Genomic DNA, 19,421 nt, shown 5'->3' on the forward strand with positions numbered 1-19,421 from the left:
TTTTATGTCACTTATATTTCCTAATATATTTTGTTTTCTTTCCCTTTCTAGAGATCAATCCCTTATTTTTTAAAAATTTAAATTAATTTACATAACTTTTTATTTTTCCAAATACGTGCAAAGATAGCTTTCAGCATTCACCTTTGCAAAACCTTGTGTTCTAAATTTTTCTCCCTCTTTCCCACCCTCCCTCTCCCCTAGACAGCAAGCAATCTGATATAGGTTAAATGTGTAATTTTTCTTAACATATTTCCATTTTTGTCATGCTGTCTAAATCAGGAGATCTGGAAAGATCACAAGATCAGTTCCTTATAACAAAGAATAAAAAAAAAATCAACAAAACTAGCAAACATATCAATCAAGTCCAATATTATCTGCAGACCTTCAGATATTCAGCTATTTTTTTTACAATGTCATAATATTCCATTATATCATGCACCATATTTATTCAGCCTTGTCCAACTGATGGGAACCTGCTTTATTTCCAGTTCTTAGCCAATTAAAAAAAAAGACACTGTTATGAATATTTTAGCATATGGGCATATGCCTAGAGTTGGAGCTCTAGGAGCACGGTTTGAAATTCAAGAATAGTTGGACCAATTTACAGCTTCAAAGACAGTGCAACAGTGTTGTCTATCTTGCCATAACTATTCTCATCTCTTGTCATCTTTGCCAGTTTGCTGAGGGTATGGTTAAAACTTAAAAGCAGCTTCTGTCAACATTTCTCTTATTATTAGTGATTTTGAATAATTATTAATAATTTGCAATTCTTTTGTGAATTGTCTATAGCCTTTGATCATTATCATTAGGAAATAGCTTTTAATCTTATATAATTATGTTAGTTACCTACATATTGGCTATCTGACCCTCGGCAGAAATATCTGATTCAGATTTTTCCCAAGTGACAAGCTTCCTTTCTTAATGACCTGTATAAATTGTTAATGTAAGAGCTTTTAAATATCATGCAACAGAAACTTCTTTTTTGTCTTCTGTGATCAAGATATTCCTTGCTTAGTTAACAAATTTCCCCTCAAGATGCCCATCAAGAGGGGAATGGCTAAATAAACTTCAGTATATTATTATGATGGAATATTATTGTTCTATAAGAAATGATGAATAGTTTGCTCTCAGAAAAACTTGGAATGTCTTCCATGAGCCCATGCAAAATGAAATGTACTGTGTATAAAGTAATAGCAATGTTGTGGGATGCTCAGCTGTAAGTGACTTTGCTATTCTCAGCACTAGAGTGATCCAAGACCACTCTGAAGGACTTGTGATGAAAAATGCTGTCCATACCCAGAGAAAGAACTAATTGTGTCTAAATACAGATTGAAGCATACTTTTTTTTTTGCACTTTATTTTTCCTGAGGTTTTTTTCTGGGGGGAAAGGGGGTGAGAAATCTATATTTTCTTTCACAACAAGACTTTTATGGAAATGTTTTGCATAACTTCACTGCATAACTTTCATAGAAGGCTTAATGGAGGAGAGGGTTGAGGAAGGAGGAAGAGACAATCTGGAACTCAAAGTTTTAAACACAAATGTTAAAAATTCTTTACATGTAACTGGGAAAAAATAAAATATTGAATAAACAAAATGAAACAAACAAACAAAAAGAAATAAAAAATTTCCCTCAAATACAGTAAGTGCTTTTAAATTTGTTTTTATTTTGTTCTCCATTTTTGAGTTTATTGTGGCATATGATTTAAGATGGTTATGTAAACCTAATTTCTGCCAAATTATTTCTCAGTTTTCCCAGAAATTCTTATCAACTAGGGAATTTTTCAAGGTAATTTGTGTTCTGAAATTTACTCATATTGGGCTACTGAGTTAAAATTGTTTCTGATTTTTTTCTTATCTAGTATGTTCCACAGACTGACTCTTCCATTTTTAAAAATTATCACCAAATAGTATTGATGATTACTACTTTATATTATAACAAAGTCTGGAAACATTATTCCTCATCCTTTCTTTTATTTTATTTCCCTTGAGACTTTAGCAGTTTTCCTTTCAGATTTTAAGACTTGCTCGCTTTTCTTTTCAAGTTACCCATTGTAGTCTCTATTTCCCCTCTAGCTCTACTTCCAACCCCCCATTTTAAGACGGAATTTATATGAGGGATTACAAAATTTCTGCACAAAAATGATTTAAAATAAGTTAGTTGACCTTCCTCTTTCAATATGTTAAACATGGAAAAGGACAAGATATATAAGGGGACGATTTGTACATTTTGCTCTCTTTTTAACAGTCTTCAATTGCTGTTTTCCTTCTTTCTCTCTCTAGACTGGATTACATGGTGAATCTGAACTGAATAAATTAATTAAATAACAAAAGATACGAGATAGGACAAAGTGGGGAGACTAAAAAACCTTGGGTACAGCAAAAGCTAGTCTCTGAAAAAACTATTTTTTGTTTGTTTTTATAGGAAAAGGCTTTTATTGACATTTTAAGCAAACCAAGTAAGTTGAGATTTATATTTACAGTACGTTAACTCTATGCCCCCAAATTCCTGTTATTTATTCTGTTGACAGCGGGGAATCCCTGCTGGAGATCTATTCTCAGAGAGTTTGGGAAGTGATCTTGGTAGATATTTTATTCTGCCCTTTATATTTTGCATTTGCAAGTTACATTTTAGCATTGTACTATTCACTCTTGGCTGAATTTTGAAAACAGTATAAATCAACCTACAAATTAGTTGTTTTGAAAACTTGAAACATGGGTCAAGACTATAGAAAAGTATATTGTGGTCAAGTTGGGAAAAAAACCCAAAACCCAAAAAAACCCTAAAAATTGTAAATCTATCTAAAATTCTAGTTCTCTAATTTTGCAGTTATACATTTTTGTTACTCACTAGTAATAAGAGCTGATATCATTATTGTAATGGAATATGTTGAAAAGGACAATATGAGAAAATCATGCACCTGAGCTAACTGGGTCAAGTTTTAAGATCTCAATTAGGCTTTATAACAATAAGGTAATTCATGTTTCCACTCATCACAACAGCTATTTCAAATCTTTTTATTCCTGTTTGAGCTTCCAATGGCACCCCTTCCTTTACTCCTTTAGCTGATGATCCCTGTGTTATATTTAACTGAAAAATTTGAGACCCTTTGGCAAGAGCACCATCTTCACCCTTCCTCTTCCTCTTCCATCACTGTTATCTTTCTTTCTCCCTATCTCTTCCTTCACTCCCATTTCTCATTAAGAGATGGAGCTACCCCTCTCCACCTGTACCCATGATCCCACCCTGTCCTGTCCCATCTAGAAGACTGTCCCCCTCTTTCATTCCAGCTCTTTTTAGTCTTCAATCTCTTACTATATATTGGCTTCTTTCCTGCTGCCTGTAGACAAGTCCAGGTCTTCACACCCATGTCATTCATCTTGACCTCTCCACAGTCCTTGATCTTTTGCTCAAAGGAGTTAGCATATGTAAAGCACTTTGCAAAACTTAAGATACTACATAAAGGCTATTATTTGACATTTTGATCTCCCCTTCTGGATACTTTTTCTTTTTTAGATTTTCATGACACTGCTTTTTCCTGATTGTTGTTCTACCTAAAGTCTCCCTTTTTGCATCCTTATCGACATGGCCACTAATTGTAAGTATTCCCCAAGGGTCTGTTTTAGGCTCTCTTTCCTCTTCTCTCTCTACACTCTCTGGCTTAGTGATCTTATTATCTTCAATGAGTTTACATGAAAAGAATTCAGCCCTAATATCTCTCTGGGACTCCAGTATTGTATTAACAACTGCCTTTTGAACATCTTAAACCAATACTTCATAAGTATCTCAAAATTCTACATGTCCAAAATTGAATTCATTATTTTTTTTCCAAAACCTTTCCTTCCTCCAAACTTTTTTATTACTATGACTGGTACCACTGTCCTCTCAGTCACTTAGACTTGTAACTGGTGTCATTCTTGACTCCTTTCTCATATTCGCTCCATATAGCCAATTTCTTGCCAAATCTTCCTGTTTTCACATTCACAGAGTTCCTCTTATGCTTTCTTTTCTTTATATTTGCAACAGATGCTGCTCTGGTACAACTCCTTATCATCCTTCCCTGGATTATTGCAATTGCCTCCTAAACAGCTCAATTCTCTGCCCACTCTAATCCATTCTCTATTCAACTGATTTTCCTAACATAGAAGTGTGACTGTTTTATCCTTTTATTCACTAAACTTCAGTGGCTTCCTTTTGCCTTAAGGATCAAATATACTCTGGCATTCAAAGCCTTTCACTAGCCTCTCCTTACTTTTTCAGGCTTAAAACATTTTATTTCCCCACTATCCACAATTCTATGATCCAGACTGGCTTTCTTGTTATTCTTAGAACATTTTGAATCCCTGTGCCTGTTTCACTGCCTCCTCTCCCCAACCTGTTGAATTCTTTCAGTTCTCAAACTCTTACCTTCTACAGGTTTAAGTGCCTTACTTCTGAGATCACCTTCCATTGAATTTATCTTGTATGTACAACTTTTTTCATGTAGTGTACCTCATTAGTATGTGAGCCCTTGGTAAGACAGGAACTGTGTATGTGTGTGTATGCATATGAAAACTTCTATACTGTATTGTGGCAGAAATTTTAGGAATTTTTTTTCATCCCCTCCTTTTATTCTCTAGAGAGGTGAACTATTACTACTGAATATTGAATAATCTGTCAGATTTGGTCAATATATTTCTTAGTTTTGCTGATCTGCTTTTTCTTTCTTTCAATTTTACTCTGTTATATAAGCAGATATCTGAGAAAGGAAGAGAGGAGGATTTAACTTGGAAATGAAGATAAATGTATATTAAATGATATCAGTAAATTCTCTTTAAAGTTTGTTTTTTGAGATTTCCTTTCAAGGGAATAATAATAGCTTATTTACTATTACAAAGTGAGTTAACATATTTTGTCTCATTTGATCCTCAGAAGAGTGCTGTGGAATAGGTAGAGTGTTTTCAAAGCCATTTTAGATAAAGCAATATTCTGAAATGCCAAGTGGAACATATATATTAACTGACAGAATCAAGTCTTCTGATTCTAAGTCCAAATGCCCACAGGAATCCATGACACTAAAAGAAGCATATGTAAAGATATGAGAAAAGCTTAAGTGATTGAATTTGAATGTTTTATAGCATACATGTTTCCATAAATAAGATTTCTAAAAAGGCACTTCATTTAGTGAGATAATTAAATGCAGCTAACATATATAATAGTATATATTTATTTCATAATAATCACTTAATAGTAATTTATATCATGATATTCATATACATACATATAACAATACTACCATACCACATATCACATAACATGACAATAATTTACAAAAGCTATATAAGCCTATGAGTAAATGAAGTTTTTCTTGATCCTCTATGAGAAAATTTACTCATGATTTACATGGGACTAAAATGATAAAGCTGTCATATGAACTTGATCTTAAATGATTAAAAAAAATCTATTTCTTAAAAGTCCTTCTCATAAATACTGTCATACAACAATAGTGTGGACATTTTCCACAAGATATTTCAATAAATGGATACACATTACACACTATCATAACATATATGAAATATAATATATAATACATACTATATCTATATCATATATGTGTAATATATAGTATATACAACATACATATATAACATGGTATGAGTTTATATCATACCATATTCCTGGGTATATATACAACAATAATTAACATCACACCATATATCATATAACATGATAATAATTTATATGATAATAACTTTTTTTTTAAGTTTTACTCTCAAAGAAAGTCCTACTCTGATGCTTCATCATGACAGAGAGAAAACCTTGGATCTAACTACATATCAGAAAAACATAAGATTCTATCCTGGGTTTTAACAAGCTAGAAAGGTTTGATAAATGAGCTTGTTGATGGACTGTTGTTTCATTTTCCAAGGACCAGTCTAGCTAAATTGAGAGGAGCTCTTTACCAGAAGTTTGGTTAAGAGGCTAAATTTGTCTAAATGCACATTTGTGGTCCTGGAAGTTCATGAAGACTGTTATGAGTAATTGACATCAATGGACCAAGTGCTTACACCAATGAAATGACAGAAGTTATCAAAACCTAATGGAAAAAAAGGGTAGAGGCAAATAAGGAATAAAGAAGCCACACCCTTCTGTTTTCCCTACCAGGAGGGAGCTAGATCAAATGATTTCTTTGGTTCCTTGTGGCTCTAAATGAACAATTCTAATGTTGCTTTAATTATAGAACACCATAAAATACCATAAAATCTTGGCAGTTTGTCACCCTTGGGGAATGACTTGTTCTGAATACTTGTCAAGTTTTCCATATAGCTGAAGGTTGTTCTAAGTATCCAGACTTGCTTTTATGATAGCCACTTTTAAAATGGAAAACTTTCTACTAAATAAAAGCAAAACCCTTTCTATAAAAACCTTTAACTTTTAAGGCCTTCTTAAATAGTATATGCTAACATATAGACTACATTGAATTGCTTACTGTCTCAGGGAGAGGGAGGGAAAGAAGGGAAAGAGGGATAAAATTTGGAACAAAATGTTTTTGTACTTAATTTTATTTTATTTTTTCAATTATGTGTAAAGATAGTTTACAACATTCATTTTTGTAAGATTTTAAGTTTCATACTTTTCTCCCTCCTCTTCTATCTCCACTCCCCAAGGCAACGAGCAATTTGATATAGGTTATACATGTATAATTATGTTAAACATATTTTCACATTTGTCATTTAGTCAAAGAAGAATCAGAAAAAAGGGAAAAAGCATAAAAAAGAAAAAAAACTAAACCACAGAATAAGGCAAATAATATACTTTGATCTATGTTCAGACACCATAGTTCTTTCTCTGTATGTGGATAGCATTTGCTATTATAGGAACTCAAAACTTAAAAAAAAAATTTTTAAATTATTTTAACATGTAATTGGGGAAAAAAGAAAACATCAGAAAAAAAGGCATATGAAGATAAAGTTGAACTTTTTTTCCTAGATGATTTGAGTATGGAAAATTCATTCCTATAAAGTGATGTCCCTATGAGGCTATTCAAGTGAATAGGTCCATTTACTTCCTTCTAGTTCTGCTTCAAGTTTGGAGGTCAGATAGCCAAGCTTGATTGAATTGTGCAGAGTAGAAATAAATACTGTCCCAATGATTTAATTTCTTGTAATAAAAATGGAGAAAAGAAACACCTGCAGTAATACCTTGCAGGATTACAGAATGAATAAAGTGCTCAGTAAGCACTTAATATGTGCGAAGCACTCTACTTTGTAGCACAGTACTACCCTTTGACTACATATACATAGTTCTTGCTTCTAGGGGTTCACATTCCACTACGAGGAAAGGGCTACCTTTTTCCATAGTGCTACATAAATGTAATTTATTATTATTATGTACCATATTGCATCTAGTCAGCTGGGAAATATGTCATTTAAATTACATGCAACTTGCATAAACAAATGCTAGCTTAATGAGGTTTGGATGTCTATATGTCCAGTCATGAAATATCCTCTTTACCATCCTCTCTCATGGACAGAAAGAGAAACTTCCTCAATGAGAAATTCCTTCCTGACTTAAAAAAAATCTGTATTTCTCCTTCTAGTTATCTCCCCTCCCCCCAGCAAGTTACTTAAACTCTGTTTGCCTTAATTTATCATCAGTAAAATGGGGGTGATATTAGCAGTTACTTTCCAGAGCTGTTGTGAGGATCAAATGAGATAATCATGATAAAATGTTTGGTACATAGTCTGGCACAAAGTAAATGCTATGTAAATGTTAGCTTTAAAAATGAACTGTTATATCACATAAGGAACAAATGAAATGGGAGAGGCACTAGTTCTGGTGTCAAAGAATCTGGATCCAAGTCTTGCCATCCTATCTTTCTTTTTCTAATTAAACAACTACTATGTACCTGGCACTCAGAATTTATCTGGTCTAATGTCTATTTTACAGATGAGAAAACAAGGTCCAGAGGGTCTTGCCCCTGATCACTAAAAGCCAGAATTCAAACTCTGCTCTCCATTCCTAATCAGTGGCTTTTTCAAAGCACCTTGCTGCCCTAGACATGACACTTTATCTCTCTAGGCCTGTTTCTTAATCTGTAAAATGAGGGGATTAAATGAAAATGGCATTTAAGGTTCCTCCTAAATTCTAAATCTATGATCCTAGAAAATTGCTGCACTGAAATATAGACAGTTATTCTTAGAAAGACATTTTAGTTCCATCCTGCTGCTTTCAAAGCCATCTAGATTTTTCAGGGACCTCCTGGTGGCTCTTGACTAGGAGGAGGAATATGATTTAATTCAGTTTTAAATAAAACTTTAGAAACCATTCCTTTTTTGCCGCCTTTGAAAAGTGTTATTATAAAAACCAATGTTATAAACTAATTATGAACAGTGTCTTAGTCTGGAATGAAAACAGTTGAGGAACTATACTTATGTTCTCCTTTCACAGTAGGGTCACATACCTCAGTTACCAGAATTCAAAAGGTTAGATTATCTAGTAGCCTCAAGCAATCGGATAAAAAGAGAGAAAAAAACTGCCAAAAGGAGCTGAAGACTCAGAGATAATATCTGGTGCAATGTAACTGTCCAAAAAAAATTCAAGGGCTTTCTCATTGACTGCCCAAGCCTTTAATAGGCAAGCTGCTTTGCAAAGAAAAAGAAACTCTTGGGAAAAATATGGAATGAAGAATGAAAAGCTATGGAGGGGGAGTGGGGGAAGAGAAGAGAGAGTAGGAAATGTCAGAGCATCAGATTAAAAAAAGCAATGGGGAGCAGCTGAAAGTGACAATAAAGAGAAGTCATTCAGCCATGAAAATAAAAATAAAAAAATCTATGAGGATGGAGCACCATTTGGCTCTGAAGGACATTAGAATGCCATGATGAAAGCACAGATATAAGCAAGACTTGGGCTAGAGATTTGACCAGGCAACAGATAAGTCAGGTGAAAACAGGCTTGAGAAAGATTTGTTGGAGCTTGATCATGAAATTGCCTAGTAAATGCATTGTTCTAATATGAACAGGCACTCACTCATCACTGAAAGTTTAGATCTTCTCCAATGAGTCACTTCCCTGGGAATGGCCCTCAAAGGAAGGAAGTTCTTAATCTGGAATACATAGAAAAGGAGCCTGAGGATAGATTTCAGGGAATTTGTATGGTTTTTTAAAAAAATAATAATAACATCTTTATTTTTGTCATTATGTCAATTGTCAATTAAGTTGAGTCTGTGTTCTTCATGATCCCATTTGGTGTTTTCTTGATAAAAATATTTGAGTGGTTTGCCATTTCCTTATCCAGTTAATTTTATAGGTGAGAAAACTGAAGCAAATAGGTTAAAGTAACATGATCAGGGTCACACAGCTGCTAAGTATCTGAGGATGGATTTGTACTCAAGTCCTCCTGACTCCAGGGCAACAATCTTATCTGCTCTGCCATCTAGCTTTATTTTTTACTAACCTCCAAATGAAATATTCCATTTCACTTGAAAGCATTATTCTGAGAATGGTTGATAGACCGCCAAAGGAGTGTGGGACACAGTATTCTTCTAGGTTTATTATAGCAAATCCTAAGTGAAATTTCACTTGAGAATATTTCATGTCAATATATCCATTTTAAAGTCCATCTTAAGGCTCATGATTTAAGGTTTTGACCTTCAGGCCCCTCTTCCACCTTTCCTATTACCTGGATCAGAGGAAAGGGTCCTAGCACACCCTGAGTGAATATACAATCCAATCAATTCCACAAACATTTTTCAGAAAATTTTAAATGACCAAAAAAAAAAGAAGCTTTTGTGGAAGTTGTATAGAAACTGATTTCAGCATAATGTAGAGAAAAAAAAAATTTCTAATAATTTTTCCCTGAGGCATTTGGGGTTAAGTGACTTGCCCAGGGTCACACAGCTAGGAAGAGTTAAGTGTCTGAGATCACATTTGAACTCAGGCCTTCCTGACTTCAGGGATGGTGCTCTATCCACCGAGCCACTTAGCTGCCCCTCTAATAATCTTAGAGGGAATTCTCTATACCAAGGAAATCTCAGGGCTGGATCAATTATAGAAATTATATTGTAGGATAAGTATTAAATTTGGAACCAGGAGTCATATTTACTGTGCTTTTAGTACATGTGACTTTAAACAAGTCAATCCACCTCCTTAAGGCTTCAATGTTTTCATCAGTAACATGATCATGAGGATGATGATAGCTAAATTTATAAAGAGTGTACTATGTTCTAGGTACTGTGCTAAGAACTTTACCGTTACCTCATTTGATGAGAAAATATCACTTCTAAAGTCCCTATAAGATTGTAGAGGTATATTGGCTCATCCTGAGAAACTAGAAGATTGTGGGTTATAAAGGCACAAAGATAAACAGGAAATTAACAATAATAAGCATTTTGTTATTTTTCACCAACTTCACACCTTCAAGCTACAGACTCTGATATTCAAACAATAAGCATTTTGTTAAACACTTACTATGAGCTAGCTACCATGCTAAACACTGGGATATAAAGAAAGGCAAAAGCTAGCCTTGCCCTCAGAGAGCTCATGTTCCAACCAGGATTTATTTGGGAATTCTGGATTTGGAATTAGAAAGCCTTAATTTTAGTTTGGGCTTTATTACTTACTACTTGTGTTTTCTTAAGTGGACTATTTAACTAACCTCTCAATCTCAGGTCCTCATCTATAAAATGAACTAGATGTCCTTTCAGGTACTTTATGATCCACTAATAGAAATTTAGTCTGTAGGACTGTGACTTCAGAAATAGATATATATTCTTGGGACTAAAGGATGTTCTGCTTTGTTTTCCAAAATACTTGGAAATTGACCTCACTATAATGCAAGAGAACAGAGAAAGGGACATGATCATATTTTATCCCTAGTTTCTGAGTTGGGTGGGGGATCATGAGCTAACAGAATGGGAACCTTCATTATTTCCCACACATCCACACCTCCTCTTCCTCCTTACTAGCTGTATGATCCTGGATAAGTCATTTAACCTCTATTTCCCTCAGGTACCTCAAATATAAAGTCGTGATAATAATAAGTAACAAATAATAATAAAATAAAAAAATAATTGTGGGATTGTTCTGAAGAATGTAAGAAAATATTTGTAAAAAACAAAATAAAACTGCCTAACATACTGCTTGGCACCTAATAGGCACTATATGGATACTTACTCCCTTCACCCTAGAAAAGAATGCCTGGATGCTTTTGTGTCGTAGAAGAGATTCTCTGACATGAGATAAGGATTATATGCAGAAGATTGACTGAAAAGCCTGGTACTGGAGACTATTCAAACTACATTTTCCAAAGCATATCTACTTTTAATGCAGCCATACAGAAATAGATTGGTATAACACCAAAATTTTCAGTAATTAACTTCCTTTTGTTCAAAAAGAAATGTTAACTAGCAAGGTGTCACCTAGCTTAATTGAAGTGGATCCAAAATGCCAGAGTTCACAATATGAGCTTCTTAAGCTTCTGACAGTCTATCATCCTAAAAAGAAGCCTGGATCCAAAAAGCTGGAGAGCTGGGCTTTAAGACAGATTAGGGTTGACATTTATTTTTCATGTGATCTTAGGCAATTAAGTCTCTCTGAACTAAAAATTTTCCATTTGTGAAATGAGACTATGAGGCCTGGCCCTTATCTTTTTTACAGGGATCTCAAGGATATTAAACCAAAACAAAAAGACAATTTGGAGAGTAATAGATAGATCATTGAACCTGGAATCACAAAGACCTGAATTCAAATCCAGTTTCACACACTAGTTGTAAAATCACTTAATTTCTATTTACCTCAGTTTCTCTTACCATTAAATGGGGATAATACCACTGTTGCTATGAGGATCAAATAAGGTGATATTTGTAAAGCCCTTAGCACTAGCTATTATTATCATTATAGTTGTCATTATTAGTTCTTAAATTACACTATTTTGTGGATTCAGAGAAGGCCTAGGTAAACATAAGCTGGAAGAAAAAAAATCCTTTGGTATGGAACGGACTATCAACATTTATTCGGCTTGCAATAACGCTAGGTTTCATGCTTGTGGATGTACACATGTACACACACACATATACTCTCTGGAAGTCTCTGCTTTCAAACTGCTTGGATTCTCAAGTGAGACAATACAGGCTGTTCCAAAATGACTTACATTGAAATATGACTGTGTATAAGTACACAGATGATAAATACAAGGTTGTTTTGGAAGGAGAGTACTTGCAACTAGGAGGATCAGGAAAGGCTTCATATAGAAGATGGATGTAGAGCTGAGTCACGAAGAAAAGAATGGACTTGGACATAGAGTGAAGGTGGGAATGTATTCTGAATATAAAGGACAGTCAGTAGTACAAAGGTTTGCAGATGGGAAATGGAGCATGATTTGTAAAGAAGTCCAGGTTACTATCCCTCAAACCATGTACCAAAAAAAAGTCATTAATTTGTTGCTTTTTGTGGAATCTTTTCTCTATAACAAAAATAAAAATACTTTATTTTTTCTTCCCTGAGAGGTAGAATCCCATCCCTAGATGATTCAGAAAGCTGGATTGTGCAACTCCATTAAAAAAATGTTCTTTTGGATGTCAAGGACTGAGTGGTCAATGAGGGGGAAAAAGGCTCTGGGGAGATAAAGTTGAGGCTATTTCAAAATATAAAATTCCAAATAATATAGAGACTTCCTAGTTATTAATTTAGAGTTACAGGGGCACCAAAAATTACTCACATGCCATAAATTCAAGTAATATGGAAGATGACTTTGAGAGATTATTAATAGATTAGGTACTCAATAATTTACAGGATACACTAATGAGGAAAAGGAGTTAATGAAAACTTGTAGCCTTTTATATCTAACACACTAACAGGCTGTAAGTGGATAAATATGAACTCACAACTGGAATGCACCAATGGAAGGACATAGATTATTCAAAAGAAAACAGTGTAATAATATTATATGTTAGAGGGTGCAAGGTAGTGTGGAAATAAATACATGAACCTGAAAGTAAAATTTTGGTGAGAGAGTCTAGATGAAAATAAAAGGAGAGAAAAACAGAAGTGATATCATTAGACCAATATTGCAGATTGCTTCTCTTTATGGAAAAAAATGTAATGAATTATAAAGCATGAGAGTCAGAAAGGACCTTAGAGGCCATCTGGACCTAACTGGCATGGCAGAGAGAGTATTCGGTTTGGAGACAGGAAGACCCAAATTTAAATCTTGTTCATTTAATAGCTCTATAAACCTGGGTAAGTTGAATAACTTTCTTTCAAGCTTAGGGTTTTTGTTTTTGTTTTTTTTCTTTTTGTAAAATGGGAATAATAACAGGACCTAGATGAGATAATACGCAAGACACTTTGAAAACTTTAAAGTGTTATAAAAATGTTAGCTATTATTATGATTGTGATTATTTGATCCAACCCATAAATGAAAGGAATTCCCACTATAACACACCTGACAAATGGTTCATTTGCCATCCAACAGAAATCCAATCATTGGCCGAGACTTCTTGATTCTACCTTTACTTCTCTGATCTAGTCCCTTTTCTCTGCTCACATCCTTATTTGAGAAAATAGGCCAGCCATATAATAAGAGGGAAAAATTACCTTGAGGGAATCCAAAAGCTGCCCATAGGTTTCTATGAAATACTAAAAGAACCGTAAGCACTTACTCTAGGTTTTCATCTTCTACCATTGATTAGTGCAATAATCTTGTTCTAATTTGCTCTTTTTCTCTACAAGCTACAGAACTGCTATGTTCAAATATAAGAATGAAATTCCTGATTGTTATTTTTCAGTAGGGCTCAACCCTTCATGATGCCATTTGGGGTTTTCTTGGCAAACATACTGATACTGGAGGATATTTCCCTTTCCATCTCCACTCCATTTTATACATGAATAAACTGAAGCAAATAGGGTTGACTGATTTGTTCAGAACATGCAGCTAAGTATCCGAGACTAGATTTGAACTCAGGAAGATGAGTCTATCTTAGGTCTAGCTGTCTATCCACTGTACCACCTAGAGGCCCTAAATTCCCTCAAAGGAAAGATGTAGTGATGGGATATTTCATCTAATCAAACATTTCCCAGAAATGTCATTCCTCTAAAAGCAGATCAGGCCTCTCTTTAAGTACTTCATATCTCAGAAAGTCAAGGAAAGGCTACTATGACCTAATTCTGATAAACCAAAAAGATATGGGTGGCAAAGAAAAAGGAAGTAAAACCAAAGAAATAAGATTGAAATAAATGGGTAGGGTCAGAATTATACTCTATACTTTTGGAAACTAGAATCTAAAAAGTTAAAGAGACAAAATACATTATAAATCCATGGTCTAAGACCAAAATCAATGTGACTAAGTAGGCTTTAATTAATATTAATGGATGATAGAAAAAAAATTCTCAAATCCTATTCTGCTTCTTTCTTTCTCGATTGAAGGGAATGTTCCTCAGACTAGAAAATCTGGAGCGGTGGAAAAGAAATAGAACTAGATTCAAAGTCAGAGAACCTGGAGTTGAATACCATCTCTGCAATTTATTACTTATGTGACTCTGTAAAAGTCAATTTGATATTTCTGGTTCATGGTTCCCTCATCTGTTAAAAAAGGAGGTTTGGATCTTTAACCTCTAAATTTCCTTCCAGCTTTAAATTTAGAATCCCATGAACAAACACAATAAAGAAAAAATGCCATCTTTAATTAAGAAGACACCACAAATAGTAATACTAGTCAATATTTGCATAGCACTTTAAAGTTTGCATCTTGTAATTTATATACAGAATCTCTAAACAACTCTGCAAAGTATTCTATTCCCATTTTACAGATAAGGAAACTAAGGCTGAAAATTGTTAACTATATAATTCTAGACAAGTCACTTAATTAACATTTGAGAAAAGATTTGAACTGTGATTCCAAGTCCAGAAAGTGAAAGTTCTTATTTACTGCACAGATTCATCTTTTGGACCAAACAAATTGTTTTCTGAGAAATGATTCCCTACCCCACCCCCAACTTCCTGGGTAGGAAAGAACAGGTCTAGGTCACATGAGCAGGTCCAATATAGAATTTAGAAATGCCATTTGATTCAAGAAAAATCTTTGTGGAAAAAACAAAGCACATAAATTTGTATTGTATGAGGTCCTGTTTTTTTTTTTTTAATTCATGAATATTTCTCCCCCAAAATACTAAATCTGTAAAGTTTGAATTTGATCTTGCCATCAAAGTTATTTTTCTCCAGAATGATTTTACTATTAGTTTTGGAAATAAAAGAATGCCAACATTTTGAAGAATAATGAGACCTGTCTCAAGGTCAAGATAAATTCTTTAGGTTCAGATAATATCCACATAAACACATTTTCAAATAGTTATTGGACTCAATTGCTTCCTTCACCTACCTGCTGAGACGCAAGTTCATATTTCATCACTTCATGTCCCAAGACCAAGGTTCTAGCTTTTGGAATTTCTCCTATAAATGTGTAGGATTGAAAAAAACGCAAACAAAACCAGAATCATTAACAGCTACAAAGCTACCCTGATAGATACCTTGATACCTGATAGATATAAATATATATATATTTAACCATCTTGGTTATTTACTTTTACCTCCCTAGATACAGTACATATATTCTTGGAAAGTAAATTATATTTAAAATGTACAAGAGGAACTAAGAAATCTATTATGCAAGATCATTTAAAAGGTGAAAAATCATTTTCTAATCATCCCTAGTTTATCTGTTTTGCAAGTTTTAATTTTTTTATATTATCTTATGTTCATATTGGATAATATATTAGCTTTAGAATACAAGACAAACTTACAGAATTAAAGAAGATTTTTTTTAAAAAAGCTTCTTGCTTTTGGTTACATGTTATCATGAAATAGGAAAAAGAGAACACACATCTCTTTTGCCATAAGACATACTAGAGCTTTTCCTATTTATATTTAGCTTAGCTGTTTTAGCTTTCCTAAGTCACTGATTCAACTACATTATTCTCTGTGTAATATAAAAGGCATCTAATTCTTACATAGCACTTTAAAATTTAATATTTAAACTTATGAAAATGTCTCTTCAAGGCTTCTATTGTGAGAAATGGAGCCTAAATTTCTAGATTATACTCAAACTATAAATAATTTCATTCCCTTCTCTACCTATTTTCAGGCTTCCAATTTTCATCCTTTCTTTCTTTTCACTGTTCTGTTTACTCAACCACTTTAGAGGCATAATTAACAAATGCCAATTGCCTCACTTATTTAATACTTTCTTGTATTTCTGCTATATTTAATTTTTTCAATAATCCAAATTTAAGAAAAGCTTTTAAAATTTTTTTCAAACTTGTAACTCTTACTGTATTTTCTTCAATACATCCAGAGAAGGTATAAGAATCTTCTTTAGTATGCTAATATCCTAAACCAGGATCTCCTATGCCAAAGGCTTCTTAAACTGGAGTTAATGAACTCAAGTTTAAAAATAAAAATTTTAATAACTGTATATCAGAATAATTTGTTTTCCTTGTAATCCTGAGTATTTATTTTATACATTTTAAAACATTATTCAAAGAAGTGGGTCCAAGGGCTTCACCAAATTGCCAAAAGGATTCATAAAGGGGGAAAAAAAAGATAACTTAAGGCAAGATCAAATTTGCCACTGCCAAGTTTAAAAGTGTCAATTATGTGGGGTAGAGGGGCTCCTAGGGGAAAGAGGGCAACTATGCTACACTTTTTTTAACTGATTAAGTCCCCCCCTCAAGGAGGGAAGACAGTAAGAGGTAAGGCCCATACATTAAACCCACTCCATCCCCATGGAAATAGGAAATTGCATGAGAAAGGGCCCACCCACAATACTCAAGGTATAGAGTGACTGAGAAACTCTTCCCTGACCCCTCCAATTAACTCACCTGAATCCAGCAAAAACTGCCTGATGTCTTTTTATTTTCTCCACAGTCTTTCCAGGTCTGGAGGGGAGAAAAAAAGAATTCTGATCTTGGCAAATTTGGCTGTCTTCTGTGCTTGAAACAAACATCTCCTTAAAATTTATGTTCCCACCTCAAAACTTCTGAGGGTGTTTCTTGCTTGTCAACTAGAATGGAGCACTACTGGCAGAAAACGAGCATTTCCAGCAATTCTTTCTCCCTCCTTTTACCAGAAGGTAGAATTTAGCTGTGGCTTACGGAAGGGGGCACAGTCGCCCACCCCCTTCCCTACTCTCTCTAACCTCCACATTAGAACCAAAGGGAAGATTTTCCCCTCCCTCTGCCCCCCCTTCCCAGCTCCCCTTTTCCAATCTTCGCCACATACTATTAGAGATGTAAATTTCTCAGGGAAGGAAGAAATAAATTTTGGATATTCTGCTGATTTATAGTTTCACTGGTCACGCCATTCCACGAAAAAAGATCCCTCTTTATTGCATAATTTATACTACATTCATCTAAAAGCATTTTTTTAAAAAAATGATCATGAAGAACTAAGACAATGGGAAACCCAAGAATCTCTTTGCAAGAAAAGACTTAATGATTCGTCCCTCCTCCCACTCCTTTCCCTTCTCTTACGAAGGTATGAAAAACCTTTCCCCTTCATTTCATCATAGCTCCCCTGTCTCCCCCACACCCCCTTTATTTATGGGTTGCTACCCCATCCCCCATTCCGACCTCTTTGTGCAAGGAAGGCATCACCCGGCTTCTCCCAACAGCTGCATCCCTCTTTGTAAAAATCCACTTTCCCAGAAAAATCCACTTTCCCAGGTTCCTCGCTTTCTAGTCCCAGGGCTCCCCAGGGGCGGCCATGTATATTAAATGAGTGGGGGGAGGGGGGTCACCCTGTTCTCTCTCGCTTCTGTGCTTTCGTTCAGCAGAGGCTCCCCTGGGAGAATGCAGTTCTTTCCCGCCGTCAACCAGTCCCCTTTCCCCGCACGCCATCCCCTCTCCCTCCCCTTCTGCCAAGCCCCATCCCCTGGCCCGGGGCCACGAACCGGGAGCCCAGTGCGGAAGGAAACCCTGACAGGGGCGTGGAAGCCGCCTCCACTTACCGCTCTTAGTCCGTCTCCACCGCCGTGCTGTCTATCCCCCACCGGGCGCCGCGGCGGAGTTGCAGCAGAGGCAGCTCCGGGGCCTCAATGGTTCCGCAGCTACGGCCTCGTTGGGCACCTAGGGCTGAGCAGGTTGAGACGGCAGCGGCGAGATGCTGCTGCTGCTGCTGCTGCTGCCGCCGCCACCGTCGCTGACTGCATCATCCCCGGTCCCGCCGCCGCTGCAGCCGCCACGCTGCCTGCTCCGCTGCCGCCACTCGCCGATCCCTCCCCGTTTGTCCGTCCTCTCCCCACCCCCGGCAGCACCCCTCGGGGTCGGGCTCGGAACCGGCCTTAGCTCCCTCCCACCGCCCCCAGAGGCAGCCTGGAGAGCCCGAGGGAGTAAGGGAGGGGCTGGCCGTTAACAGCCGAGAGATGGACTTGCCGGGCCCTTATCAACTCCAGCCTCCCTAGCTTCCAGGCTCGGGCCTGGGCGCACCGGCCTATCTCCGCTTCAGTTTCCGAGGCTGAGCTGAGCCCTGCGCTGCAAGTGCTCCCAATCCTGCAGATTCAAGCGGGCCCACGCTGTAGCCCAACCTGTTCCCCTTCCAGGTGCTGGAAGAGAGGGACACAAAGTAACAGAGAAAGAAAAACATTTTATATTCTTTTATTTGTGGTGGAAGGGGTGGTCCTAGTCGGATTGTCACAGAGAAATCTTTAAAACAACAACCACAACAAAACGAAATTGTCACAAAGTTTCAGCTTAGGCCGGATTGGAGGGATTTCAAACAGGCGCAGCACAATTTTCCCTCCTCCCTCCTCCTCCTTTTTCTCCTCCCCTCTTCTTTCAATTCAACAGGATAAATGATCAGATTTGCAGAATCTGAGTTCAGAACACAGGAAAAACAGAATTCCAGCAGCTTCAGGGAGGATTAGTGTTTCAGAGACTAAAACGCCAGGGAAGCTCGAAGTGCAGGTGTAGAGTAAGTTTGTTGCATTTATTATTCCCTAAGGATGTCATTGACTCAGAACTGGAACTTTAGGTTCAGCAGCTTCATTTTACAGATGAAGAAACCAAGAATTTCTTTCTTTCTCCAGAAGCTTAAATGTTTTGTGTATATTAAGTGCGCATGATGGATTTGCTTTTTTGAACAAATAAAAGCCATAGTTCTTTTCTTTTACACCCTAAGAATCAAAGGACGGGCATCATTTTTCAGAGTTTTGTTATTTGGGGTTTTTTTGTTTTTGTTTTTTAGTTTTAAAAAAAAGGTTCCATTTCCTCTTTGGTATATAAATGGACTATCAGAGGGGGAAAAAGGTTAGTTCGAGTGCTAATTTGAGGGGGAAAAGTTTTTTTCTTTTTTTCTTAAACCCAAAAAAGGCATTCTGGTGTATTTGAAATCCTGAAGACCTTTCTTCTAGTCCGACCTTTGGCATATAATTGATTTTGTGACTAACCCTCC

General features: G+C 35.9%; 1 protein-coding gene across 9 annotated transcripts in view; it reads right to left on the reverse strand.

Annotated features, from left to right (window-relative positions):
• The window catches only part of CHST10 (carbohydrate sulfotransferase 10), a 49,191-nt gene extending 30,669 nt beyond the window's left edge, over positions 1-18,522 (reverse strand). Inside the window, exons 1-4 of one of the 9 annotated variants that reach the window (XM_074300405.1) lie at positions 17,980-18,522; positions 16,853-16,909; positions 15,355-15,425; positions 9,009-9,084 (exon numbers count right to left, since the gene is read on the reverse strand). In XM_074300405.1, the coding sequence (XP_074156506.1) occupies positions 9,009-9,084; positions 15,355-15,381 (103 nt within the window). In that variant the 5' untranslated portion in view covers positions 15,382-15,425; positions 16,853-16,909; positions 17,980-18,522. Of the gene's footprint in view, positions 1-9,008; positions 9,085-15,354; positions 15,426-16,852; positions 16,910-17,252; positions 17,472-17,602; positions 17,674-17,979 lie in introns of those variants that run through there. The other 8 variants (XM_074300406.1, XM_074300408.1, XM_074300411.1 and 5 more) reach the window with 8 other exon arrangements.
• Positions 18,523-19,421: the final 899 nt, after the last annotated feature.

This window comes from Sminthopsis crassicaudata, chromosome 3 (assembly GCF_048593235.1).
Source record: "Sminthopsis crassicaudata isolate SCR6 chromosome 3, ASM4859323v1, whole genome shotgun sequence".
In the NCBI taxonomy this organism is placed as follows: Eukaryota; Metazoa; Chordata; class Mammalia; order Dasyuromorphia; family Dasyuridae; genus Sminthopsis; species Sminthopsis crassicaudata.